The sequence below is a fragment of the Narcine bancroftii genome, chromosome 7 (genome assembly GCF_036971445.1).
Source record: "Narcine bancroftii isolate sNarBan1 chromosome 7, sNarBan1.hap1, whole genome shotgun sequence".
NCBI classification, from domain to species: domain Eukaryota; kingdom Metazoa; phylum Chordata; class Chondrichthyes; order Torpediniformes; family Narcinidae; genus Narcine; species Narcine bancroftii.
The window spans coordinates 103,092,071-103,120,026 of record NC_091475.1 but is presented as its reverse complement, the minus strand read 5'-3'; the positions used below and the strand labels follow the sequence as shown (position 1 = coordinate 103,120,026).

Below are 27,956 nucleotides of genomic sequence, written 5' to 3'. Positions count from 1 at the left end.
GAGAAACTCAGCAAGTCATTCAGCATTCTTTAGGTAGCAAAGATAATGATGAATAACTAATATTTTGGGCCTGAGGCCTTCATCAAGCAGGCAGCTGCCTGAATATATTTTCTTCTCTTCCTGCCTGGGTAGGAAAAACTGTACCTTCAAGTTTGGACAATTTTAATTTCCCAAGGAGCAGGGCCTTTGGGTAGAAATTTCACAATACTCTGCAATTTTTTGTATTTTATAAATTGAATGCAATGTCACTAAATAAGATATCTTTGTGCAAAAAAAGTGACTCAGCAAAAGTGTAGCCAGTCCCCTTATAGTGTCAGAGCACCACAAATGCTGGATTATAATTCTGTTTTAAGGAAGAAAAGCAAATTAACAATACATGGGACAGAATTCCAGAGTTTAGTGTGTTATAATAGCATCCTTAGATGTTATCATTAAATTCTGGGATTTACAAGAGTCTGGAATTCGAGGATATTGGAGAAATATATGACTGGGAGCAATTCCAGCAATAGAAAGAACCAAAGAAAATAAGAAGGCAACACTAAACTAAGAATCAGCAAGCACAGGTAATGGGTGAACAAGTTGCAAAATGGAATGCAGTGGCATAGTTGTGTCTGGAACCATGTTAGTGGGTCCCATCATGAAATTGAGGGGGGGGGGGGTACCTCAGGCAATTTATTGAGATTGTCCCATTCTCGTTTTAGTGGTATACAGTAAAAAACCTGGAATCTAGCCCCTATGGGGGTTGGTGGATGCCAGATGAATGAATTTTCCGTTTGCCTGAGATTGCATGTTGCGTGATTGGCAAACTAACAGCGAGATGTACCAATTTTAAATTTCCTTTTTTTTTAACCTATTTATTTTCTGTATTTTTGCCAGTTACTTGAGGCTGCCAGTTGCTTGAATTCCAGATTATAGAGGTTTTACTGTACCATGATTCTGCTATTGAGAACTAAAGGTTAAGTGGTGTTGTGACTCTCTGACAACTTCAATAAGTTTCTTACTGTCCTTCATTCAACCCCCATGCCCTTCATTCATCCTCCCCCTCAATAGGCCCTTGCAAACTGCCATGTAAAATGGGGTTAACCGGGCAATTTGCCCAGTTACTCAGCAGTTAGAAAGGGTCCAACCAAGCCAACTCTGTTGGAACCCAACTGGGTCCCTGACCTACCTCAGAGGTAGTCAGGGAACCTAGTTAAACTTACCCAAGTTGCATCCGCAGGCAATTTGAAAATTAAAATGGCTGACTAGCTTATTCTGGTGCGTGCGTCACTGGGCAACCAGCATCTGAACATCCAGCAGTACTTCTATTAAGTACGTGACACATCATTGCGGGGGCGGGATCCCCCTGCAATTTAAAAGGTGCTTCAAGCACCTTTGCCCCAGTAATCGCACATGGGTCCCAGGAGGGCTACCCAGGTGCTACAGTTTAAAAGAGGCTAATGTAATGTAATTCCCATGACCTCCCTCCTCCCCATCTTGATCCTCTTTTTTTTGCCATCTCCAATCCTCTTAATCCGACTTCATTCCAAACTGGTTCTGGTGTCTATCTACACCCTCCTTTCATTGTTCGGTACACTTCACCATCCGAGTATTTATACTCCTGACTTTATCTTTGCCTCATTCCCCCTATGTGAACCCATCACTTCTGCATCTCTCATCATTCCATTTATCCTTTGCCACGCCTCTTCTGATTTGTCTTAGAATACACATACTTAAAATCAAGAACTTCATTTTGTGCCTTGTGAACAGTCAGACATTCTCTGTCTTATTTTGGATCCACTTCCTGCATCCATGCTTCAATTCTGCCTTGCTGATGCTTTTTTTATGGTATTGATTTCCCTTTGTCACCTGTTTTGTTCTGGAAATTTCATTTTACGTTTTTGCTTCAAATCTCAGTCAGTTTTTTCATTTTCTGTTCTTTGGCAAATCCCTTCCAAAATGATATCTTTGTGTAATACTACGCAAAGTTGATGAGTAAATCAAGTGAAATGTCCTTTTAGTTTTTTTTGCTAATGAAAGTATTGGAGTGAATTGAATTTGGTTTATCCAAGCAAGTGCATGACCAAACACAAACCTAAGTCTTCCATTTGAAACCTATTCACTTCCTAGAATATTCTCTGCAATTTAAACTGGCTGACTGGAAAATATGAGCTTTATGTCCTTTCAGTAATATCCTATTACCCCAGGCAACACCCAAGGCGAAATCACAATCGAATCGAATTCTGCCACAACCCATTATGTTTAAAAGTTTTGAACATGTGATTGTGCTGCAAAAAAATGTGGGAATAAATAAAAGTAATCCACAGTATTTGGATGCTTTAGAATACAAGAATTTTAATCTTTCATACTGATATTTTAAATATATTGTGAGGTCTTTTTGTATTTTTTACTTTAGGATGGCAATGAGACAATTTTTCTCTATATATGTATGTATATTCTCCAGGAGCACTTCAAATATGTACTGTCCATTTTTCTTACGTTATTTCTAGTTTTTTTTAATCCACATTCAGGGAAACTGTTCAATTTTGTATTAACCTGAATTACCACCAAAGGCATCACACGGGTGCTGCAGTTAGTGGAAAACCCACGCAGACACGGGGAGAATGTACAATCACCTTACAGACAACACAGGATTCGAATCCAGGTCCAGATCTCTGGTGCTGTAAAGGCGTTGCACTAACTGCTATACCAACCACGCCACCCAAGATTGTTGACTTTAACACGTGTATGAAATGATAATTGGCACTTCTATTAGCAGAAGGGTTCGCTGGAAGTGTATCCCACATGAAACGTTGACTGATTTATATTTCTCGTGTGTTTCAACTGGCTGAGTTCTTCCACCATTTCTTTTTGTATTGCACATAGTTTTTTTTTATGGGTCCTCTTGTAAAACACCCACAAGATTGTTAAAAGAGTACAATTTACCTTTTTAATGGGAAGACCATTCCTGTATTATCCATTGTACCGGCAGCAATGAATCATCTTCTCATGTGATAAGAATTTTTTTTTTCAAATTTGATACTTAGTATGCATTTAACTTTGTGTAACTGCACATATATTTGTTGTTTGGCTCCAGTTAGATTTTCATGTGAATTAATAAAAAATTACACGTTAGTTCCTGATTACCATTCATATGAACTAAAACTACTATTAGAACATTACAGCACAGTACAGGCCCCTCGGTCCACAGTGTTTTTACTGACCTCTATATACTCAATATACTAAACCTTCCCTACCTCATAACCCTCCATTTTTCTTCTATCCATGTCCCTGCCCAAGAGTCATTCATATGTCCACATTTTACTAGCCTCCACCACCATGTCTGCAAATGCATTCCAGGCAGCCACCACTCTGCTCTTTTTTTAAAAGTCCTCTGATACTCCCTTAATCCTTCTTCCACTGAATTTGTATAGATGTCCTCTGGTGTTTGATACTCTTGCCCCCAGGGTAAAGGTGCTGGCAGTTCACTCTATCTATGCCTCTTGTAATCTTGTAGACCTCCAATAAGTCAACTCTCAACCTTCTTTGCTCCAAAGAGAAACAAACTTGCTCTGCTAACCTTGACACATAAGAAACATTCTACAATCCAAGCAACATCTTGGTAAATCTCTTCTGCAATCTCTCGAAACCTTCCACATTCTTCCTGTAATGAGGTGACCAGAACTGAGTGCAATATTCCAGGTGTGGTCAAACCAGTTTTATAGAGCTGCAACTTTATCTCTTGTCTTTTTATACCTAGTCCCTTCATTTCAGGGCACCATAATATTTCGGACATAGCAATGGTGTGTATATTAAAGGATTACGTTAAATACTTTGTTGCTTCTCCCTTGCATGCAATGACTGCTAGAAGTCTGAGATTCATAGACATAACCAGGTTCTGAGCACTTTTGGTGCTCTGCCAGGCCTCTACTGCAGCCATCTTCAGCTCCCACTTGTTTTGGTGGCTTGTCCCTTAAGTTTTCTCTTCAGCATACAGCAAGTGTGCTCGGTTGGATTTAGATTGGGTAACTGACTTGGCCATTCAGAATTTTCCAGTTTTTCTCTTTGGAAAAACTCCTTTGTTGCTTTAACGATCTGTTCGGGATCATTGTGTTGCTGTAGGATTAAGTGCCATCCAATGAGTTTGAAGGCATTTGCTTGAACTTGAGCAGATGTTTCTATGCACCTCAGAATTCATTTTGCTACTGTCATCAACAGTTACATCATCAATGAAGTTGAGTGCACCAGTACCTGTAGCAGCCACACCTGCCCAGGCCATAACATCCCCATCACCATGTTTCACAAATGAGATGGTATCCTTTGGATCTTGGGCAGTTACTTCACACTTCCACACTTTGCTCTTGCCATCACTCTGATATGGATCTCATCTATCCACAAGACATTTTTGCAGAGTTCTGCAGGCTCTTTTAAAGACTTCTTGCCAAACTGTAATTTGGGCATCCTGTTTCTGTGGCTAACTAATGGTTTGCATCTTGCAATGTAACTTCTATATTTCTGTTCATGAAGTCTTCTGCGGACAGTGGTCATTGACACATCCACACCTACCTCCTAAAGAATGTTTCTGATCTGTCGAACAGGTGCTTGGGGGTTTTTCTTTGATGATAATACTTCTGCCATCAGCAATGGAGATCTTCCTTGGGCTACTTGCCTCTATGCAATTACTGAGTTCACTAGTATGCTCTTTATTCTTAATGATGTTCCAAACTGTTGATTTTGGAAATCCTAAGGTTTGGGCTATGTCTCCTACTGTTTTTTTTTGTTCAGCCTCATAATGGCTTCTTTGATTTTAATTGGCACAACTCTGGTTGTGCCAATGTTGAAAAATGGCAACTACAGAGACTCCAAAGGTGATCAAAAGCTTAGAAACTCGTCCAGCTATACCTGCACCAATGAATCAATTAAGCATACTGAGTAATCACAAACACCTGTGAAGCCAAATGTCCAAAATATTATGGTACTCTGAAATGGGGAGCGATGTATAAAAAGTGCTATAATTTCTAATGGTCAAACCAAATTGTACACAAATAACCTTGAATAAAATATGGAATGCGCATGTGATAAACAAATGAATTCTTTGATTACAAATTGAAATTTGTGGAGCAGAGGGACAAATAAAGGAAAAAAAAGTGTCCCAGACATTATGGAGGGCACTGTCTATGTTTAGTCTATAATTGACAGTGCAATGGGGTAACATATTGCCTATAGAATCAAACAATTAATGTTTAAGGGTGGCACAATAAGTGTAGATGTTAGCGCAACATTATTACAGTGTCAGCAATCCAGGTTCAAATCTTGCACTGTTTGTATGTTCTTCCAATGTTTGCATGGGATTCCTCTGGGTGCTCCAGTTTCCTTCCACCCCTCAAAATGCATGGGCAGTTGTAGGTTCATTGTATTTGGGCGGCACTGACTCATGAGCTGGAAAGGCCTGTTATCGTGTTGTATGTCTATTTTTTTTAATCAGTCAAACTAAATCAAGGGACTTGATTGATCTCACAGAAACTGTTGCTGATGGTGCTGACATGATATCAGATGTTCTGGGAAACTCCAGTAGGAAATGGTCAGACTAAACCTAATACCGTATATTTTGGCATATATGTTGAGTCGTGAAACCCTTTAAAATAAATTCTCAAAAATGGGGGGTGAGGATCAACTTGTACGCCAGATATACTTGTGATATCTTAAATTCACTGGGGAAAAAATAGATTGACATCAATTTGACGTATAAGTCAATACTGGGAGCACCTTCTCACTGCCGCTCCCCTCACCTCCCCATTGCTGGGTGCTGCCATAACGGTGGCCGTCACTCCTGCCTGGTAGGCAGAGGTTCCTGCTCCCATCAGGAGCTTATCGTTGGCACTCCAGCTCCGTGGACAATCGCCGCTACTGACTGGTAGACAGAGGTTTCTGCTACCACTTGGAGCACAATGTTGCTGTTCCAGTTCTATGGATCATCGCTGATCCTGCCTGGTAGGCTGTTGGGCTTCTTTTTTTAACCCACTTGAGAGCTTTGTTACTTGTGATTGGGGGTGTTGTTTTTTTTTAATAGATTGTTTCTGGGAGGTCCAGTCAGCCTGAAAAATGGGGGTCAATTTTTTTAGGCTGGATATACCATAAAACCCTTAAATCTGCCTGAAAAATGGGGGTCAACATAGACCAGTCGATTTGTATGCCAAAATATACAGTAGTCACCTTGTGAGATGTAAATATTGTGAACCACTGCAAGATTCAGGCACATGTTTTTATGCCACTCAATTAATTTCCAACATATCAACAGATCAACCAAATGGATCTACAAATCATGCAAAATATCAGGATAGATTTTTACTGTGAGCAAGAACTCTCCAGAGACAATAATAGAAGTCATTAAATATATCTTAATGTAGACAAGAGTGTTTCTGTGAATTATCTACATTACTCAGAGCGACCTTTTAGAACTCTTAAAGAAATTATTCAAATAGATGGACCTTTGGCAACAACTTCAGTGAAACATGTTACCACAAATCTTGTGGTATTAATCCGTACACATCAACAGGGGGAGCCATGCACTGCGAGGCAAGCTGCATATCTAGCAGTGCTATGCTTGTCGGATGGGGATGGAGTCAGTTGTTAATGAAATCCATAATAAACGTTCTGTTGCTATCTCAGTGGCTTGGCACATGTTCTTAATACTGAATGTTGTGTACTTGTACATGTTATGCAAAGTGTTTTAGCTAGAAGTTAGGCATTTTAAGCCCCTTTTCCACTGGCACCCTGTCCCAGGAATTAACTGCGAATTTACTGGGACAGTAAAAGGAACATTGTCCAAACGTCGGCGTCAGATTTCATGCCAGGGATTATCCACCTCTACCCCAACTCATCTCCCCAGCATTTGCTGACTACAGCATGTTGATAAAAAGCAGTAGAATAGGGACAGCAGAAAGTCACCTGTTTCCTGTTAAAGGTAGAACACTCCAATCCCTGGGGATGAGTGTGTTCAGTGGAAAAGTAATTAGTGTCCCAGTTAAGGGTAGCCCAGTGGAAATGGCACAAAGGACTTCCTATCCCAGGACACTGCACAGCTAATTAACTGGGATGCCAGTGGAAAAGGGCTTCAGTAAAAGATGTTCTTTGTCCAATGCTCAGTGACTTTAGGCAAACCTAAGCCTGACCACAACAGCTTTAAAACAAACACTTTCAATCACGCCTGATACGTACTCAGTACTTTGTTGGGAGACTGCTAGGCCAAAGCAATTCAATGTTCCCCTCCATTGTTAAATGGTGTCTGTAAGCAGCTTTGCTGCTCTCTCAGGTTGTGCATTCCAGTACCTGCAACTTTCTATGTGAAGAATGGCCTCCTCTCCCCTCTTAACTTAAATCTCTGTCAAGTTTTATATGCCTTTGATACGGCGATGTTCCCGAAATCTGCCCTGCCGGTACCTCTCGTAAATTTAAGTACCTCAATTATGTTCCCTTTTAACCATTTCTGCTCCAGGAGGGGAAAAAACAAGCCCCTCAGTCTGTTCTCTGACTCCTTCATACTATTTGTTCAAATGTGGCTAGTCATTTACCTCAAGTTCATTTGAACACACAATCTCCATGTTCCTTGATTCCCATAGCACCTTAAAATGTATTTAATAAATAAACATATTTAGTTAAACAATTCCAAAGATCTGCAACACTCCAAATGAAATAACTCTGTTCACAATCACCAGCCTTTCAACCTGAAACAATGACCCTCATCCTAACCCCTCCAGCCAGGCAAAGCAGTGCACCACCATCTCCTCTGCCAATCCTTCTTAGAATCTTGTATACACCTCATTTTTCTGTTCATTAAACAATAGCTAAGCCTTATTCAATTATCTTCACAAGCGACCATATTTGTTATATCAAGACAATGTCCCTTGCAAGAGCACCATGCAATTGAATCGGGATTTTTTTTTATTTTCAAAATCTAATCTCTTTTGCAATTGAGGCCAATGTAACATTGCTTCCTAATTGTTTAATATATACCTGTATGATATCAATGTGGCACCTCCATGAGTTTGTATCTTAATTTCACTAAATTAAAAAGCAAGCCTGTAGGCAATGTGACTCATTCATTGCTTTTTCAGAATCCGAATCTGGTTTATTGTCATGAACATGTCATGAAATGTGTTGTTTTGCGGCAGCGTTATTGTGCATTACAGGAGCAAAAATTGCTAGAATTTACATTTCCGTGAATACACTATTTAAAAATAAATAATTAGTACAAAAAAAAGGAAAAAAGTGGGGCCGTGTCTGTGGTTCATTGTCCATTCAGAAATCTGATGGCGGAGGGGAGGAAGCTGTTTTTGTAACATTGTGTGTTCGTCTTCAGGCTCCTGTTGCTCCTTGCTGATGGTAGTAGTGAGAAGGGCATGGCCTGAGTGGTGGGGTCCTTGAAAGATATCCTTAATGGAGTGAAGAATAATGTTCATGATGGCGTTGCTGAGTTTACAACCCTACGTACGATCAGAAAATAAGAGGCCCATCATTTCCATTGCTTTTTATAGGAAAGTTGTTTTATATTTGTTCATCCTGCTAATCATAATTTGGGAGGTCGAGAGTGAGCGAAAGGTAACTTTACAAAGAGAAAGATATTTGCCATTCCATGGAAGGAAATAACAACAAATTTAAATCATAACTCTAGCTTTATACTGATTATGCTGCAGTCATAGTTGCACGAAAATGGATTTTTATTGCTTTAAGATGAATATATTTCACTGTGCATAATTTTATATTTCACTTTACAGTTCAGCCAAAAGTTTTTTTTTAAATATTGCATACATAGGTTGAATGTGTTCCTGTCAAAACCCCTGCACCCACAGTGAGTTTTGACAGGAACAAGTCTCTCAGGTGATGTTTAATTGCTAATACCAATCTGATCTGAGTTTCGCTGATTTAATTTGCTTTAGTGGACAGGGACAATAACATTGCATTGTTCACAAATCATAGCTTTACAATTATTATACACTCTATCTAAACAAGTGTTTGAGAATTTTTTTTTTGGTCAGTTTTTTAAATTTGTTATTTATCTGTAATTGAGGCAGAAATTTGTGCAGTGTAAACCTTGCTCAAAAATACATTGTTTTATATTGTTGAAATCTGAAGTCTTGTATTAATAATGTCTTTTTTGTTTCATAAGTTTTTTCTTGATATTTTGAAAAGATTTGAATGTCTATATTTTAAGTCTAAATTTTATTTTCTATTTGGAAAATGCCCACATTTACTTCCCTTTCAAAATAAAGGGTATGAATATGAATAATAATGACACCAGATGCTGCAATTATAGAAATGATTCAGCAGCCTGAAGCTGATGTCTGCATATAATTTTCTTTCTGTGCTGATTTTTCTTCAAGGGGAAGGAAGTTGATCTCAAAAAAGTCAGACAGGTATTGGTTTGGTATCATACAATCCAACTACAATACTTTATATTGTTAGGCTTCTCACACATGTATGACATGTTGCTACCCTGCTTCTGATCCATGTATTCTTTTGCCATAGATACATGGATAGATATTTTCCTTCAAAAGGATCAGTGTTATCCACTTCAGTTACTCAATGCAACCACAAATTCACAATCTCATTATTTCCTGTAAACCAAAGACTTCTGGTCAGTTTGATTTTCTTCTGGACTAAACTACATCAAATTAGAACCCCTTCATAATGTCGACGGTTCTAGTAGATAGAGGAAAAAAAAGAGGTGTGTTAATTGGCTTAGTTGATGAGATGCTATTCTCAACACTTGTAGTTGTCAAATATGTTACTGTAACTCTTCATCTTCGCTGTGGAATCTAATTCTGCCACCTCTCCTGGCAGTGCATTCAAGCACCTTTCACACTTCGTGCAATTTAAAAAAAAAACTTTCCTCATGTCTTTGTTGAACTTTCCTCAACTGTCATTAAAACCCAGAGTAGCTGAATTTTGACTTGGGAATTATGAATGGTTAGTGATAAAATATGTTATCAAAGCACTGTGTGATTTGAAGGGTGACTTGGCAATACTGGTGTTCCTTTATGTTTAATGCCTTTGTCTGGACAACAGATACTGCAGGTTTAGCACATCTGTTAGCAAGGATAATTGCCAAAGGCTAAATAGATTGGAAAGTTGGGCAGAATAATGGCAGATGGAATTTAATCCAGACAAGCGTGAGCTGTGTTTTGTAAATCAAATCCAAGAGGAAAGTATGCAGTAAACAGCAGAACCCTAAGGAGCATTTGATGTAGAGAGTAATCTTGAGATGCATGTCCATAGCTCCCTGCAAACATTAAGGGGATAGAGTGGTAAAGAAGGCATTTGGTCTGCTTTCCAACATCACTTGGAGAATTGTTTATTCAAGGGGCATCAATGTTGCAACTGAGTAACATTTTGCAACTGAGTATTGTGCATAGTTCTGGTCGCCACATGAAAGGAAAGATGATTAGCCTGGAGAAGGTATAGAAGAGGTTCACCAGAATGTTATCTGGATTGGAGAGTATTCGTGACAAGCAGAGATTGGACAAACTTAGATTCTTTAGAGCAAGCGATGCTGATGGGCAATCTGACCAGTTTATTAAATTATGTGAGGCACAGATAGAATAGATTCATTTTCCTGGGTGGAAAAATCAAATACGAGAGTGCATTGATTTAAGGTAGGAGGTAAAGTATTCAAAGGGCATCTGCAGAGCAAAATTATTACAACATATTAGTAGGTGCCTGAAGTATGTTGCCAGAGGAGGTGTTAGAAGCAGAAATGACTGCAGTGTTGAAGAGGAATTTAGACAACCACATAAATGGCCAGAGAATAGAAGGATACGGAATGTTCAGGCAGCTTGGATCAGTTAGATTGGCATCATGGTCAATGCAACATGCTGAGAAGGAAGAGCTATTCCTGTAGTAAACTTTTCCATGTTCTGTGATTTTTTTTTTTAAACCCTGAACAAATTATTTTCAAGCTGCCCTTAGGCAAGTGTTATTTGCTTACACTCATAATGTGTCTTGTAGATGGGAGAAATCTTTGGGAAGTTGAAGTAAATATCTGGCTACTTGGCAGTATTTTGACTGAAAACCAAATCAGTGCCTGCTCCTGTTATACTTCTTACCATGATTACCCCAAACTGCTAGTGATGAATCACTGGTAATGTGGCCAGCTATCGATTGGCGATTAGACAATTTTGTCGAAGATAGTTAATGCTGAGCACTTATGCAGCTAAAATATTTCTTGACCTTTATAAACCCTGGTCTTGTTGCATGCAGACAAGGACTGTTTTGATAACTGCAGTGTGTAATTGTCAGCAAATATCATCACCTCTGACATATCTCAAAGAAGGTCATTGTTGAAGCAGTTGAAGATAATTGGACCAAGTGCACTGCCATAGTCTAATCTCATCTCTTGAGGCAGTGTTCTGAGGTTGACATGTTTGACATACGTTGGCATTACCTGATTTGATTTTCTGCCATCAGCATTATTTTTGTTTTCCCAATCCAGTGATTTAAATTTGCCAAACACATTCAAAGTTCAGATTTATTTTCAGAGTACATAGATGACTTCAGAAATAATCCTAAGATTCTGTTTCATACGGGCCAGTCAGAATTTCTACTTATCAGTAGTATATAAAAAAACTGTAATCAAGAAAATGAATATGCAAAAGAGAGAAATTTAAAGAAAGATGTGTAAACAAATTATGCAATGCAGAAAAAAGGATTTTCAGTGATAAATAATGTGCAAGGTCAGAGTCCTTAAATGAGTCTGTGATTGAGTTTGTTGTTGAGGAGCCTGATGGTGGAGGGGGAGCAACTGTTCCTGAACAGTGTGAGTCTTGTGGCACCTTTACATCTTTCTTGATGGCAGCAGTGTGAACAGAGCGTGCCCTAGGTGATGTGGATCCTTGATGATTGCTGCTGTTTTCTGACTGCAATGGATATTCTAGATGGTTGTGAAAGTTTTGCCTGTTATGTGCTTGTCCATAATCTTTTGCAAGCCTTTCCACTCTCAGCTATTGGTGCCTCCATACCAGGCCATGATGCACCCAGTTAGCACACTTACCTCTTCAGATCTGAAATTTTCCAAGGTTTTGGGTGTCATACTGAACCTCCACAAACTCCTAAGAAAGCAGTGGCACTAACATTTGTGTGTTGGGTCCAGGAAAGGTCCTCCAAGATAGTGACTCCCTGGAATTTAAATTTGCTCAGTCTCTCCACCTCTGATCCCCCGATGATCACTGGACCGTACACCTCTGGTTTTTCCCTCCTAAAGTCCACAATCAGCTCCTTGATCTTGGTGAAATGAGTGAAGGGTTGTTGTTAGTACACCATTCAGCCAAATTTTCAATCTCCCTTCTGTATGCTGACTCATTGCCCCCTTTATACAACCTACTACCATGGTACCGCCAACAAGTTTGTAGATGGTGTTATTGTCTCACCAAGTCATTAAGTCATAGGTGTAAAACAAGTAGAGCAAGGGACTAAGATTTCAAATGTTATCTTGATGATCAGGACAGTCACCAGCATTTGCCTTTGGAATTATTTCACCTATATTTGGCCTGCACTGCAGTGAAGTTGAGAATCAAGTGGCATGATGAACCAACCCAATGACTGATACAGTTGCCTGCCACCCATGTGTTAAATAAGGGCAGACAAGCAGATTTTCTGGACAGTAGGATGCTCTTCCATTTAAGAACTTCCTCATTGTTTTAATTCATTTTTTAAAAGATAGAACACATAATAAATTTTCCAGTGAACTAGGCATCCTCAATCTGAGCACAGAGAATCAAAGACTTGGGAAATTTGAAGGAGAGTGTCGAAACAGAAGCAGGTAAGTTTAAAGTGTGCTTGAGAACTAGGACAGTAATGAGTTTACAGAGAGTTTTGGAACCAGGGTTTCAATTCATAGTTTAAAGAGCAACAGGCCACTGGTGTTTGAAAGGAGCATGGGAATCAGCATTGGGAGAGCCGGATATCAAGTCATCAGAATTTCCATCTAGTTGAAGAGAGGTTATTGGAACTTTTTTGGAATGATTTGGTTCTGTATGTATTTTATTTGGCAAGTTTTTGAAGTTGTTATTCAAATTATTTCTCACTGCATACAATGTCAAATTTATTTATACATTGAAATCTGAAATGTTTATTTTGCACAAAATGTCTATTTTGTTATATGAATGGACTTTAGAATGGATACTGTGACGGATTATGTTATATTGTATATAAGATATGTTTTAAAGGAGATAAAATGTGGCAGGATTTTTTAGTGTAGGTCACAAAAAGATACAAACACTTCAACATATATCTCATTTAAAATGCCAGAGCTCTGCTCAAGCCAGACAGTCCAGGCTCTGGGTGCCTTTGCAAACTCTTTGAAGAATGCCTATTAAGACTTCACAAGTAGGTATTAATTGGACATGCTGTGGAGTAATGGATTATTGTTTTGGATGAACAAACTCAGAAGATTGGGTCCGGTGCCACAGTTTGCTGTTCTAAGAGGGTCATGTGTTTTTCTCAGAGAGAGCGAGAGAATTCAGTTCTACAGTTCAGCAGCAGCAGCTGGGACTGGAACAGGACAAGCTGGAAAGCTTGTGGAAAAACCCCAGTTTGAAGATGGTTTGTGAGTTTATAGTTTAGCCTGGTCAAAGCCCTTGTGGTCCATACAAGAGGAGATGGCTGGCTGCATAATGTTTCACTTGAAATAAGGGAAACAAAAAGAAAATCTGGTGACCTGAAAGAAAGCAGTTATCATCTGGAAAACCCTGATGGGGCAAGTTTCTTCAGGAAGGCACTGAGGTGGCTGATCGGAAGGAATCAGTTTTTGTCCAATGAGCAGCAAATCTCTCCCTGAAAACCAACAAGAATCTTCCAGAGTGGTAACCATCTACCTTTCAAGCACCAAAGCCTGGTGAAATTCAAAAATATTAAATTCTGCGCACAGTATAAAAATGGCCTGATACTAATGAACTTGGAGGAGTGAGAAGTGAGATTGGACTTTTCTGAACTTACACACACACATTACATTCGCGTGCACTTAGAATTAGTAGGGGGTTAAGTTAATGGTATTAAGTTAAAGTTTGATCCTGTTTTTATGTTTAAAGATAATTAAAAGCAACTTTTGTTTAAGTAACCATTTGTCTTGGTGAATTTATATTGCTGCTGGGTTTTGGGGACCTCTGGGCCCATAACAATCCAGTTGACAAGTCAATTTTTGGCATAATGCACTTTTGATAACAAGTGGAATGTTTGCATGTGATCTTTAGTGTCACTCAAATTTAAAGTGATTCAGGAAAGCTTCACTCTTAATGCTTGAAAGTGTGATGCATCCACACTAAATCTAAAATTATTTTTGTCTCATTCACTGCAGAACCTTACAGACAGCTAATTTTGCTCACACAGATTTGTTGTGCTTATGTTAATATTTCCTCTGTCCTGGACCCTCTCATCCATTTGCATGACTCCTAGAGCTTAGAAAGCCTAAATTCACAAATTTGGATATAACTAGGGAAAAATTCAAATGCTGGGAATGCCAGCCAGTTAATTTTATTAAGTTTTCCCAGACCCAAATCAACAGTGGTTGGTTGCACCATGCTGTAGCTAAATCTTCTCTTTTAAGTGAGTGAGAGCTGGTGTGAATTTTGAAAAAGTTTGATACATGTTAAGACTTGAGTTTGGGAGGTCAAGGAGGATACTGGCCAATTCATGCTCGAGGCAATGAAGACATGAATAAGGATTTTAATGGTATGTAGCTGATTAGAAAATAGACTACAAAGATGAAAATGAGCTGTCTTTGTGATAAATAGCATGAGGTTTGAGCCTCAACTGGGGATCAAATTGCAAATGAAGCTTGCACACATTTGGTGAGCAGCGTGGCAGATGAACTGTAAAGGAATTTTTTGCCAGAAGCCAACAGTAAGGACATGAATCTTTTTGAAAACTTAATTTGAAGGGTAAGTTCACTCATTCACAACTGACTATCAGTCAAGAAGCGTGAATCTGCACTGGTATAAATGGAACAACTATTTCAAGGTCCCATGTGTAGTATTTCTGATTACATCGGTTCATTTACAAGTGGTACACTAAGAGATTGTGTGCACTTGATGAATGTGTTTTTCCTAACTATTTTTAGTACTTCAAGGAACCAAAGAACAACCTTCTTATTTTTTTCCCTTAATAGCCCAGAATTGTTTCATGCTGCTTTGCCTTTCACAGGATATTAATTGATACTCTGTCCAACAAAAGTGTGGGGCAGCTTGATGAACTACAGAGGCTCCCCAGGTTACAGATGATCTGTCTCAAGGAAGAAAAACTTTGTGCAAATTCTCCTATACATTTTTTGAAGCATTTTCCAAGATATTTGTGTTTTGTTATATTCATTAATGGCTGGATACAGTTTAAAGAAACTGGGAGAACACTTTCTCCCCTTCCCCCTGCCTTTGAGAAGGAGAAACATGGGAGACGACCTTACACTGAAGGTGACCGTGGCATTAAACCAGTGAGGGGCACAGTGGGTGAAGAGTCCACACAGGCTGCGGGCAGTTGACAACTTGCGGTCGAAGGACGCACACACTGCTGGCTGTTGGAGACTGGCTCATGGGAACCAGTTATTGGAACAGAGATTCAAGTGGGTTCTGAGGATGAGAAGGACTCAGGCGCTGAAGGCTTCCTGATCATGCTGGAGGTTTAGATTTGGAGCTATGAGCAGCTGCAGAGGCTGCGGGAGGTGAATCCACGGACACTCAGTGTCTCTGAAGGGACTCTCTTGTGTCTCTTTCACCATTTGTTAGGGGCACCAAGTATTTTGCAGCATGTCTCATAGTTTGCGTTACAGTAGACGAAAGTTAAAACCTATCAGCTATATTTTATTTCTTAATTTATTATTTCATGACAAAAAAAGGAACCTTTGAACCTTAATTTTGAGTAAGGTTAGGTTGACTTTAATTAAATATTAGTGTGCGTAGAGTGATATGATACAAGTAACTATAGAAAATGGATTCTGACAAATGGAGAAATCTGCTTACAGCCAGTTCACAGGGTATTAACCTGTCACATATTTTCTGGCCCAATTTTTGCATGTATATGTGTACCTGTGTTTATAGCGATTGCTAGAAATTCTAAAGTACATTTCAAAATTTTTGCAAGAAAAGGAAGGCAATTATCCAAACCTAAACTATTGAAGGTAGTTTCAGGAACCACACAAAAGGCAACTCAAGGTCAACTGAAAGCGTTTTGGTGAAATAAAATGCAACTGATAGGGCATGCAACACGACTATTGTATGTTGTAGGCAATCCTTGCTAAGCTACAATAGTTATTAACAACATAGAGTGTCTACACAGTAGATATGACAGAAGATCCTGGTGCACAGTAGATTGGTAAAATGAAGCACACAAAGGAAAAATTAGAATCATGGAATCATCAGCACAGAAGAATTCACGATCATGTAGCACCTTCCAAGGGCTTGGGATGTCTGAAGGCACTTTACACCCAAGGAAGTATTTTGAAATACTGTCAATATTGTTGCTGAGTATGAAGAAGAAGTGATGTTAACTGTTAGAGATAATTGGCTTGGCAACTGGTGAAACAATGGATCGAGTTTTGCAAATCACTCTTTGGAAAGTTCTCATGACAAGTTGTATAGCATGTAGTATAAATCCACAATGATGGTAGCATCAAGAAAATGACAATAATTTTGCCATTTCCGGATGCTGTTTTCAAGCTGGTGACTACTGCTTTTGTTTCCCTTTCTGCCATTCTATCAAATTCCTCATCTGAATACTCTGGGCCAGAAATGTGTGCAACCAGGCTACCCATAGAGTTGCTACACTGGTGGCTACTTTAATTGAAAAGAAGTGATTGCCAGCAATCAGCTGGTGGGATTGGAAGAGTCATCTCTGCTTTGTTATTCCACGTTTTAATTCCCTGGTAAAATTCTGCTGTGAGAGAGAGTGACGTTATAAAATATCTGTTGTTTTGGTTCGTGTGGGTCCCACAGGTTAAGAACCAGACCAAAGTTGAGGTACAAAGCACACGTTTATTTCGGGGATGCAAACAGGACAACAGGGTCAATGTGCTAGACGAACCTCTACACACATACACACACAATATGCAAGGGGCAAGTATACACTTCGGATAATGAGGGAGGAACCAACAGAAGCCTGGAGGACATACACATTCAACCATCAGGATCAAGGTGATATTACATGCCCCCACCCTTTGACACGGCTCTTGCTACCTGACCTCGGGACTCGCCCAAGCCCAGTGTGAAAGATGCTACTTGCGTGCCATGAGGAGTCCAAAGAGGCAGAACAAAGGGGCACATGGTCCTTTATAGTTCTGCAAGCAGTACTGGGGTGGGGGGGGAATCACTTGGGGCAGGCTGGGCCCCGTTGGCTACTGTGCCCAATGGCTCGAAGTCTAGTGCAGGGGTCAGCTGAGGTGATTCACCTGGGCCAATTGGGTGAAGGTCAGGGCTGAGTATGGGCAGGCTGCCTGGACTGCAGCACTTGGTGACTTAGGTGGGCCAATCGCAAGGGTCGCCTTAATGGTTTGCAGTGAGTCTTTGACCTTGATTGGCAGGCAGTGTGTCCTCCAAACAGGAGAGCAGCAGCGCCAACGGGTGGTCGATGCTTCCTGTCCTTTACAATATCAGAATGGAGAAATAGTTGTCAGGGTGGGTCACGTCTCCAGAATGGAGGACCATCGCCTTCCCAAGATCGTGTTATATGGCGAGCTCTCCACTGGCCACCGTGACAGAGGTGCACCAAAGAAAAGGTACAAGGACTGCCTAAAGAAATCTCTTGGTGCCTGCCACATTGACCACTGCCAGTGGGCTGATATCACCTCAAACCGTGCATCTTGGCGCCTCACAGTTTGGCGGGCAGCAACCTCCTTTGAAGAAGACCACAGAGCCCACCTCACTGACAAAAGGCAAAGGAGGAAAAACCCAACACCCAACCCCAACCAACCAATTTTCCCCTGCAGCCGCTGCAACCGTGTCTGCCTGTCCCGCATCGGACTTGTCAGCCACAAACGAGCCTGCAGCTGACGTGGACTTTTACCCCCTCCATAAATCTTCGTCCGCGAAGCCAAGCCAAAGATGTCTATGCTGTGAATGAAGTGATTGTGGTGTTGTTAAATGGAATTTTGGGGTGTTGGTTAACTTTGGTCACATAATGTAATTGTTAATTTTTATCCTTGCATTGAGAGAAGATGACACCTAGCTTTGATCCTCCTTGCTACCTCTTCCAGTTGTGCTGGGTTTTTTTTTTCTGATTCTTGAATTTCCCTGAAGCCTGAGCACCAAATGCCTCTTTGAATCCTCTGCATGGAAACATATGAGAGACTGCAGATGCTGGAATCTGGAGCTACACACAATATGCCGGAAGAACTCAGCATGCAAAGCAACATTTATGGTGTATTACCAATCAACCACATTCAGACAGAAAATTGTGATTAATAGGCTTTAATCACCTTAAGGTGTCAGCACAGCTTGCATGTTGCTGGCCGGGTTCCAAGGCAGGTACTGAAGGAGGGATTTGGGCATAACAGCCTTTATGGAGATATCTGGGAGGGAGGAGTCACAGGTTCAGGGGGTGGGCCAGCCCATATAGTACATACATACATATATAAATTGATTGGTAGCTCCACCTTTTTTAAACAATGTCTTCTGGAGGGGTGGTGTGGTTTAGTGTTTGATGCAATTTCAAAGTCCCTCAAAGGTTCAGCCTCTCCAGCTGCGTGCGTTTCCGGGTCTGCAGTTGTACAGCTGTCGGTTCCTGGGTGGTGTATTGTGCAACAGATGGTGGCTTAGTGGGGGGGTTTGGGCGCACGCAGGAGCTGGTACCATGGTGCTGTTCAGGTCAATTGGAGTTTGGGGTGTGAATTCAGGTGCCGATAGTGGGGCTGGTTGGTCAGGGTTACTGGGGGTGGAGGTTGGCCTGTTGGTCGAGGATTTTCCACGTGTGCCAGGTCCCGGATGGAGAAGGTGTCCTGTTGACCATCCTGATACTCCATGTAGACATACTGGGGGTTGGCGTGGAGAAGGTGGATCTTCTTGACCAGAAGGTCAGTTTTGTAGTGTCTGATGTGCCTTCGGAGCAGCACCGGCGCAGTGTTCATCAGCCAGGTCGGAAGAGTAGTTCCAGATGCTGATTTCCTGGGGAAGGAAAAGAGCCTGTTGCATTCGTGGCTATACAGAGAAGAGACCTGGTAGCAGGAGTGTGTCAGGAAGGGTGTCTTGCCATCAGGAGGTGGGTAGTTCTTTCAATTTAATGGCTAAGAGGACTGCCCTCCTAACAGTGGCGTTTTCCCTCTCTACCTGCCTGTTCCCCTGGGGGTTTACAGCCCAGGGCCCTGCTCGAGGTTATGCCCTTGGCCAACAGGTACTGCCGCAGTTCCTTCTAAAGGATGAAACCCCCCCCCCCCCCACCACACCCCATCGCTACGGATATAGCAGGAGTGCCCGAACAGAGCAAAGATGCTGTGTAGCATTTTTATGACCATGGTCATATCTGGGCAGGGGATGGCGAAGGGGAAACGGGAGTACCCGTCCACTATTTTTAGAAAGTATACGTTTCTTTTGGTGGATGGGAGGGGTCCCTTAAAGTCCATGCTCATCCACTCAAGGTGGCCTTGAAGAGGTGCATTTTGTCTGGACAGTAGAACTGGGGCTTCTATTCGACGCAATTGCCTATTGCATGTCAACTCCCTGATGTCTTCGACCAAGTAGGAGAGGTTGCAGGCTCTAATAAAGTGGTAGAGCCTGGTGAATCTAGGATTGCAGAGGTTGTTGTGGAGGACTTGGAGATGATCCAGCTGCGGGTTGGCGCATGTCCCCCTGGACAGGGCATCAGGAGGCTTGTTAAGCTTCCTGGGCTGGTACAAGATCTCGTAGTTGTAGGTGGCTAGCTCCATTCCCCACCTAAGGATCTGTGTTCTTAATTTTTTCCCACTGTTTGTTGTTAGACATAAGGCAACTGCATGTTGGTCAGTCAACAGGTTGAACGGTTTTCCAGCCAGGTAGTGCCTCCAATGGGATTCGTCCACATAATTGGGGACCCACTGGGCATAGTAGGAAAAGAAGCCCAAGCACTTTTTCAGGGCCTTGAGGGTGTGGGGTAATGGGAGTTCCAACTTGGGGTGCATGCGGTCTGGGTTGGGCCCAATGACACCATTCTTCACCATGGTGCCTGTGATGTCGCAGGCTGAGTTAACAACCCTCTGGAATTTATTCTTATCCTCAGAGTTGGAGCCTCCATACCAGGCAATGATGCAACCAGCCAGAATGCTCTCCAGGGTACACCTGTAGAAGTTTCAAGAGTCTTCAGCGACATCCAAATCTCTTCAGACACCTCACAAAGTATAGCTGCAGGCGAGCATTCCTTGTGATTGCAACATAGAGGCTCCATGACAGATGCTTAGAGATATTGACACCCAGGAATTTGAATTTCTTGACCCTATCCACTACTGAGCCCTTGATGAGGACTGGGTTGTGTTCTCCTGACTTCCTCCTGAAGTCCACAATCATCTCCTTGGTTTTGCTGATTTATAATTGTGAGTCATTTTTGGTGCCTTCTGCCTTCATTCAGTTGTCTGCAAGCATGGTGTTGTCACCACAGAGGGAGCTAGATGCTGTGCTTGACATGTGAATATTTTATAGTTATTTTACATGGTCCAAAGCAGGGCACGTCTGAATTTTTTTAATTCATATTGATTTAATATTTAAACAAAGCATAACTAAGTAGTTTAATTAACTTGGATCAAGTTGTTTCCTCCTGGTGCTCTGGTTTCCTCTCACCCTTCAAAAGCATACTGGATTGTTAGTTAATTGTTGAATTGGGGTGCATGGGCTCATGAACTGAAAGGGCTTGTTACCATGCTGCATGTCCAAATCTTTGGTCCTCACTCCAAAACAGACAGATACGCAACCAGATATAATGCGCATACCATAGACAAACAATACATAGACAGGACAAGTATTCCAATATACAAATACATATATAAATAAATATTGCTTTGGTTGGTTAGTGTGAGAAGTTCCTTTGGTCCTTCAGCATTCTCAATGTCCGTGGGAAGAAGTTGTTTCTTAGCCTAGTGGTGCTGGCTCTGATTCTCTTGTATCTCTTTTGCGAAGGGAGCAGCTGAAAGATGCTATGCGTAGGGTGGAGGGGATCCTCAATGATTTTGCGCACCCTCTTCACACAACAATCCGGTAGATTAGGTCAGTGTGGGGAGGGAGGGAGACCCCAGTGATTTTCTTTGCCACTCTTATGGTCCTGTGGATTGACCTCTGATCCATTTCTCTCAGCAACCCATGCTGTGAAGCAGCCAGCCAGGATGCTCTTGATAGAGCTCCTGTAGACGGTCAACATGATGGAGGCTAGAAGCCTTGCACGCTTCAGTCTTCTTAGGAAGTTCAGTCTCTGTTGTGCCTTCCTGACAAGTGAGGAGGTGTTGTGTGTCTGCTTTGGGTCGCTCGTGAAGTGAACTCCAAGAAACTTGGTGCTCTCCACTACAGAGTTATTCATCTGAGGCTCCTGTCCTTAACTGCAGGACATTGCAAAACAAAGGAAACATGTGAATATGTTATAATTATTTTCTATGGTCCACAGCAGAGCACATGTCTGAAATTTTTATTCACATTGATTTAATATTTAAACAAAACATAATTAAGTAGTTTAATTAACTTGATCAAATTGTGCTTAGGTGAACTAATGCTGAACAATTGAGTAGCATGGTTAGTGCAATAATATTACAGCGGCAGTAACCGCTGTTCAAATCTGGTGCTGTCTGCTTGGAGTTTGTATGTTCTTCCTGTGTCTGTGTGGGTTTCCTCCTGAGAGAATTGATAGACTTACCAATAGAAGACTGGCAATCTTAGTTGCTTGCAATATGCTTTCCCACAGAATAAATAGAGAAGTGTGCAAAGGTGGAAGAATGATTGCATCTTTATATAAATACAATAAAGAATGGAAAAAGTATGGATGATTTTTTTTCAGTTTGTAAACCATGCTTTTTATTTCTTGATTTATTGTGAATAATGTATCAATGAATTCAAAAGCTAATTGCAAAGTGATACAAATGAAAGTCAGTGGTCAAGGGTTAATGCTTGCTATCATAAAGTTTAAAGTTGCTGAGATACTCCAGTGGTTTTACAGTGATAACTCAGATGTTTAAAGATCCTTTTCAACATGCTATATTCTACATTGGACCACTGTGGAATTTGTGTGGACACTGTCCACAATGGATGAATGAGTTTGTTGTATATAATGTACAGGAGTGCTGAAAATTCTTGTTTGCTGCAGCTACATGGGTCCATTAAAAATACACTAACATACCAGAATAAATTAAATAGCACACAAGAGAAAGGGAAGGAGATAAAAAATTAAATGATAAATATTAGTTACAGTTAGTGCAAAAAAAGTCAATTGTGCAGACAGATTCATGATTCAATTTTTTGTCATGTAATAAAAAGTGTCATATTACAGTCAGAGAAAGAGAAGCAAAAGAGAATCGCCCCTCAGAGTCACTGTGTCCATGGATTCACTCCAGCGCTCCTGCAAGCTCCAGAGCAACACAGAATCCAGTCTAAACCATTGCCAATCCGAGCTCCAGATTCAAACCTCTGATGCGATTAGGAACCCTTCAGCACCCTCAGTACTCTCTCGCATCCCCGTTCCAATACCTGGTACCCCTTTAGCCACTTTTGATTCAACAGCCCAAAGCCTCCATGGGTTCCTTGCTTGGAGTCACCAGCAGCCTGCCACCTGTGTTGGTCTTTCAGCTACAGAGCTCCGCCCCCCCACACTGGTCCACTGCCACGGTCAATGTCCCATGGGTTGTCTCTTCTGCTTCTCCTTATTAAAACTTTCAATTGTTGGATTACATTCATCCTCCCCAACCCATCTCCTCATGTGTTACAGTAAATAGGACTGTAGGCAGCCATAATTTGTTTTCAATCCTACATTTTCTGCAAAGTTAAACCTGCCAACCTTCTGCTCCATAATAATCTTTGATTCTGCTCTTCCTATCAAAAAATAACAAGCAACTACTGGTTTAAACAGAAATGTCTTTCAACTTTTCCAATAATTATCGAGTGTATTCAAATCTGTATCTAATTAAAATAAGGTTATTGTTATGTTTCATGGCCAAAATGGTAAAAACACAACAAAATGCCGGATGAACTGAGCAGCAGTCTTTTCAGCATATAGCGGAGACAAAGGTGTATTGCCAACGTTTCCGGCCTGAGGCCCTCTTCAAGGAATTAGCAGAATAAGCTAGAAGCAAGAAATCTCAAAGTATAAGAATTCAAACAATGGCAGAGGAATCCAGACCAACAGAAGATATTAATTGGATATGATAATGGATGAGGTAACAATTTATCATGATTGTGTGAATGGGGAGTGAGGGACCGAAAAAGAGATAGGGAAGGGGGAGGTCAACGAAAGCTAGAGAAGTCGATATTGATGCCATCTGGTTGGAGGGTGCCCAGTCAAAAGATGAGATGTTGTTGCTCCAATTTATGGGTGGTCTCAGTCGGGCACTAGCATTCAGTGTGTTTTTACTACAATCACAGTGTCTGTCGACTTTGGTGTTTCATTCATGGCCAAGATGCATAACATGTTGAGTCTCCTGATTTTGTATATTTCTAGATTTTACATGTTACAGTTACTGTTGTTCTGTGTTGGTGTGCAGCTAATATTGCAGAGAACCATAAATATTTCCTCGAGGTGGCAATGTGTAGCCTCTTTGAAAAAGGAAGTTCAATCATAGTTTTGTTGTACTGTGTTCCAAAAAGTTCTGATGTCATCGGATCATTTAAGAAAGGGGGTATGAATCAAAGTCAACAGTTTACCATTAGATGGATTACACTTATATATAAAAGTATGTAAAGAATTTGTAGCTTTCATATAAATAATTTCTCTTTAATGACTTTAGATTCTAAACCTGAGATTTTCTTTTTGCACTTCAGAACCATTCTTAGGTAATTCTGAAATGGACATGGCATTTAAACATCAACGCTATTGATCTCTGTTGGCCCAATCTTTCCTCAATTTGCCTTTCAAGATTTGATCTGATTCTACTGCATATTATTTTGTATAATTTAGCTCTTTTGTTTGTGATCTCTCAAATATATTTCCAGAGAACGTTTTTTTTTAAAGTACTTTTACAATTTAAAGTGAGGTAGTTCATTTGGTTTTATTTACCCAAATAAAACTGAAGATAGAAGCACACATGATATATGCAACTGCCTTATGCAATTTTTCATTTTTTTGCTGTATAAAAATGTTATAGTTCATACATTATGACTTCAAGTTCATGATATTTCTGTGGTTTTAATGGTGGAAATGTTTTGTTAAGTGTCTCAGTATGTGAGCTGCAAACAAATAAAGCCAATTGTTGAAGGGAAATAAGACTTTCTCTGAATTTGCTAGCATTCTCAGGGTCACTGCCACACAGCAGGATTTCATACATTACTTTTTCCATAATCTCTAAGCCATTACTTAACTGTAAACAATATTTAAAGATTACTTAAATTAATCTTTATAATAAAAGGTTACATTTCCCTTCATGATATAGGTCATTTTTTAAAAAAAATTCTTATTGCCTTCCATTTATAGTTTGTACTGAAAACTTGGACAAGAGCCTTAAGCAGATGGAGAAACAGCTTCAACAGCTTGAAAAGGATTTGGAGACCTTTCCTCCAGCAGAGGACATGCATGACAAGTTTGTGACAAAGATGTCCATATCCTTCCTGACAGTAATACAGCTCATTAGATGACATTTAGTAAAGTTGTATGTGGATGGTACATAAATATGTGTGTGTGTAGTTATGGATGGGACTATATGTGTGCATGTGGTTGTGTGCATATTATCTTGTATATGTCTATTTGACTTTTAAAGGGAATGAGTGAAGCAAATGTTTCATTTTAATCTTCATTAAATGCTGAGGAACTATTTTAGTGCAAGTATGTACCAGTATGTAACGTTAAGGATTATTGTGAAACAATTAAAAAATAGATTTAACATAATGCAAGTAATGAGCTGAATGGAATATATAAACCTAAGTATATTGAATTTCTACTATTTAAAGTTTGCCAAAAGTTTACATGATACAAGATACAGAAGTGCTTCAGAAACAGAAGGTGGGTTGTTGATGACTTGCAGCAGTTGCATCATTCTGTGCAGCTGAATAATATCTGGACTTGTCTGTTTTCTCAGCACTCCAGAATGGATAAACCGTCAAATTCTCAGAGAAACTCTTTTCTTTTTTTTGCTGTTGCACATATCTTCTGAGATGAATGTTGTTTGCATTCTGTCAATATAAAATCATTTGTGAAGAAATTTGATATTTTTTAAATATTTAGGAATCTTTGCAATGTAGTAAAAAAATGTCAAATATTGTTGATGCGAAAACATAAATTATTTACTTGCATCTATTGCAAGAATGCACCTTTTCAAGGAGGTAGCACTGCAGAAATTAAACACAAGCATTTAAAAAAGGGAAAATTAATAATCAGCATCTGTCAAAGGCTTTTAAAAGATGAGGTGATAAGATATGAGCATTTTATTGGGCAATATTTAAGCAAATATATTTATTTAAGAAAACAAAGTTAATTGTAAAGAAGCAGAAGCCCAGGAAATGAGAAAAACAGAAAGAAATGTCTTTGGAAATAATTCATCCTTGAAACAGTGACTGTCCATAATAATGCCTGGTTACTTTTGTCACAGTGCAGTTGTAAATTGAGTGGGAGGGAAATGTAATGTAATCTGCAGTTTAACTTGCCTAACTTAATTACTTACTACTGTAATAGTCACATTTTTGGGAAATATTAAATGCTATATGCTTGTATAATAAACTAATTTTAGGCAAGACAACATGACATCAAGCATGAACTGAAATATAATTGACTTCAATTTATTAAGTGGAAAAATGGGTTTGTTTTCATTTGGTTTGGTAGGGAACAAGTAAAATAAGCAGTAACCAGGAGCCAGTGCAGCCAGCGTTATTGGTGTAAGTTTAATACATGGGTCTAACCTGATGTATCCATCGTGTTGACAATAATGATGGCAAGGTATCTTCTTCAAATGGAGTGAGTAGCATGAATGTGTTTCCTCTATTCCATTTTTAAATTTAACATTAGATTCATTAAATTTATTTGAGACAGGGATAATAGTATTTTTTTTAGCACAAATTCTGTTGTTCGTCTTTAGCACCTATTTTAAATGAATGAACCAAATTGTGGCTTCTATCTCTTCGTGAATTATTGTGGTACTATCAGGACACCACAAATTCCAAACTATTCGTCAGTTTTCATCCTCTCCAGTGCAAGAGCACATTGAAAACAAAAGTACATATGAGCACACTGTCAATGAAATTAACCGATCAGAGACCTCAAGTATTATTTCACAGACTTGATTTCACATCATATGTCATGGAGAGGAGGCAGCAGTCTCCACTGCAATCCGACTCCAAAATCTATTTCTACAAGCATGTTTATTTGTACCGAGAGACAAACAGGCTGTTTCAGAAAATAGGATTTCATGATGGAATAAGCCCATTGAAAACTACATCGAGACTTCTATTACCATTTTGAGTTTTGTCTAATTTAAAGAAAAATGTGTGAATAACCACTAATAGCATCCTTGACTATGGTGAAGGTTACAATTTGGTTTCTAAATAATTTCTTGTTGAGCAGGTGCTGTATTAAAACTGGCTGTTTGCCACCTATGTTTGTCAACTTTCTTCCACATAGTAGTGCTTTTCTAAAATAGGCTGTCTGCTAACTAAGATGGTGTCAATCCTTGCACGCCCCCCCCCCCCCCCCTTTATGTGCAAACTACAGTATAGACAGAACTGTGTTATTGTGTCCAGATCTTAAATATTTTGGTTACAACTTTAAAATGTGTGGCCAAAGCTTTCATCTGAAGCTGGTGGCAAATTAATTACTGCATTCAAATTTGAGTCCTTTGAAATCAGATGGGTCCAATGTAATTTAAGTGTGCCAAAGGACAGAACTTGTCCTGTGTGTAGTCAATATTGTTGTATTTTGCTTTATAAGTAGTCCTTTGAAATCTGCTGCAGACTAGTTCTAAGATAATTCCTGAAATTACTTCGAATATTTTTTTTGTACAGCTGTAAGCATCATTGCTACACAAGGACTGATCCCATCATTTGTGGCTCTTGACCTTACAATAATATCTCCCCCTTCTCTTCCAACATCAATCTGCCCATCTTCCACTTATTTGGGAATAGTTGGACTTTTGGAGCTAGAATTTCACTCCCTTGACTCACTGAGGAGTTCCAAAAATGTGAACAGCTTGATAGCATAAAACTAATGAGGGCTATACAGTGCCTTAGGCAATATGCAACAGATTGGTCAAAGGTTTATTCTGCCTGTTTTTTCACCTGGCAACAGCTCTTATTCCAAAAACAGTCTCTTTAATTTGGGAGGCTACTTTTCTTTTGTTTGGGAAGCTGATGCTGCATTTTTATACTCATCATTTGTTATGCCTTCACACATGCATAAAGATACTACATGGGTATCTCAAGCCCTTTTCACATTGGCTAACCAGTAGATTGGTCGTTCAGTGAACCAGTTAATGAAGCCATTTTTGCTATTCACACTGAACCACTGTTAACCAATTCTTTGTCACCTATCGCACACATCCCCAGTGTCAGAGGACGCATCTGAGTGATGCGTCGAGCGATGGTGCACCTGCCTTAAATCCTGACCAATGTTTTATGATCTTGTATTTGAAGAAAATTAATCATGCTTAATTATAACATAATTAAGCATTATGTACAGCACAGTTTGAGCCCTTCAGTCCGTTGTGCCGACCTATATAAATATCGTGGGAAAGTCCTAATGGCAATAGTGCACAATTTACGAAGACAATAGGAAAGAGCAATAGCGGACCCGCCCTTCCAGAATTCCATGCAGCAGGGAAAGGGCTGTATGCATGGAGCACTTATGGAGGGGCTTCTCTGCTGCAC

At 40.0% G+C, this 27,956-nt stretch overlaps 1 protein-coding gene across 5 annotated transcripts in view; it reads left to right on the top strand.

Moving 5' to 3' along the window:
• LOC138739144 (protein diaphanous homolog 3-like) overlaps window positions 1–27,956 on the top strand; it is a 481,652-nt gene that overhangs the window by 254,467 nt on the left and 199,229 nt on the right. For all 5 annotated transcript variants that reach the window (XM_069890655.1, XM_069890654.1, XM_069890657.1 and 2 more), the window contains one exon: window positions 24,580–24,705. In XM_069890655.1, coding sequence (XP_069746756.1) covers window positions 24,580–24,705 — 126 coding nt within the window. The remainder of the gene's footprint in view (window positions 1–24,579; window positions 24,706–27,956) is intronic.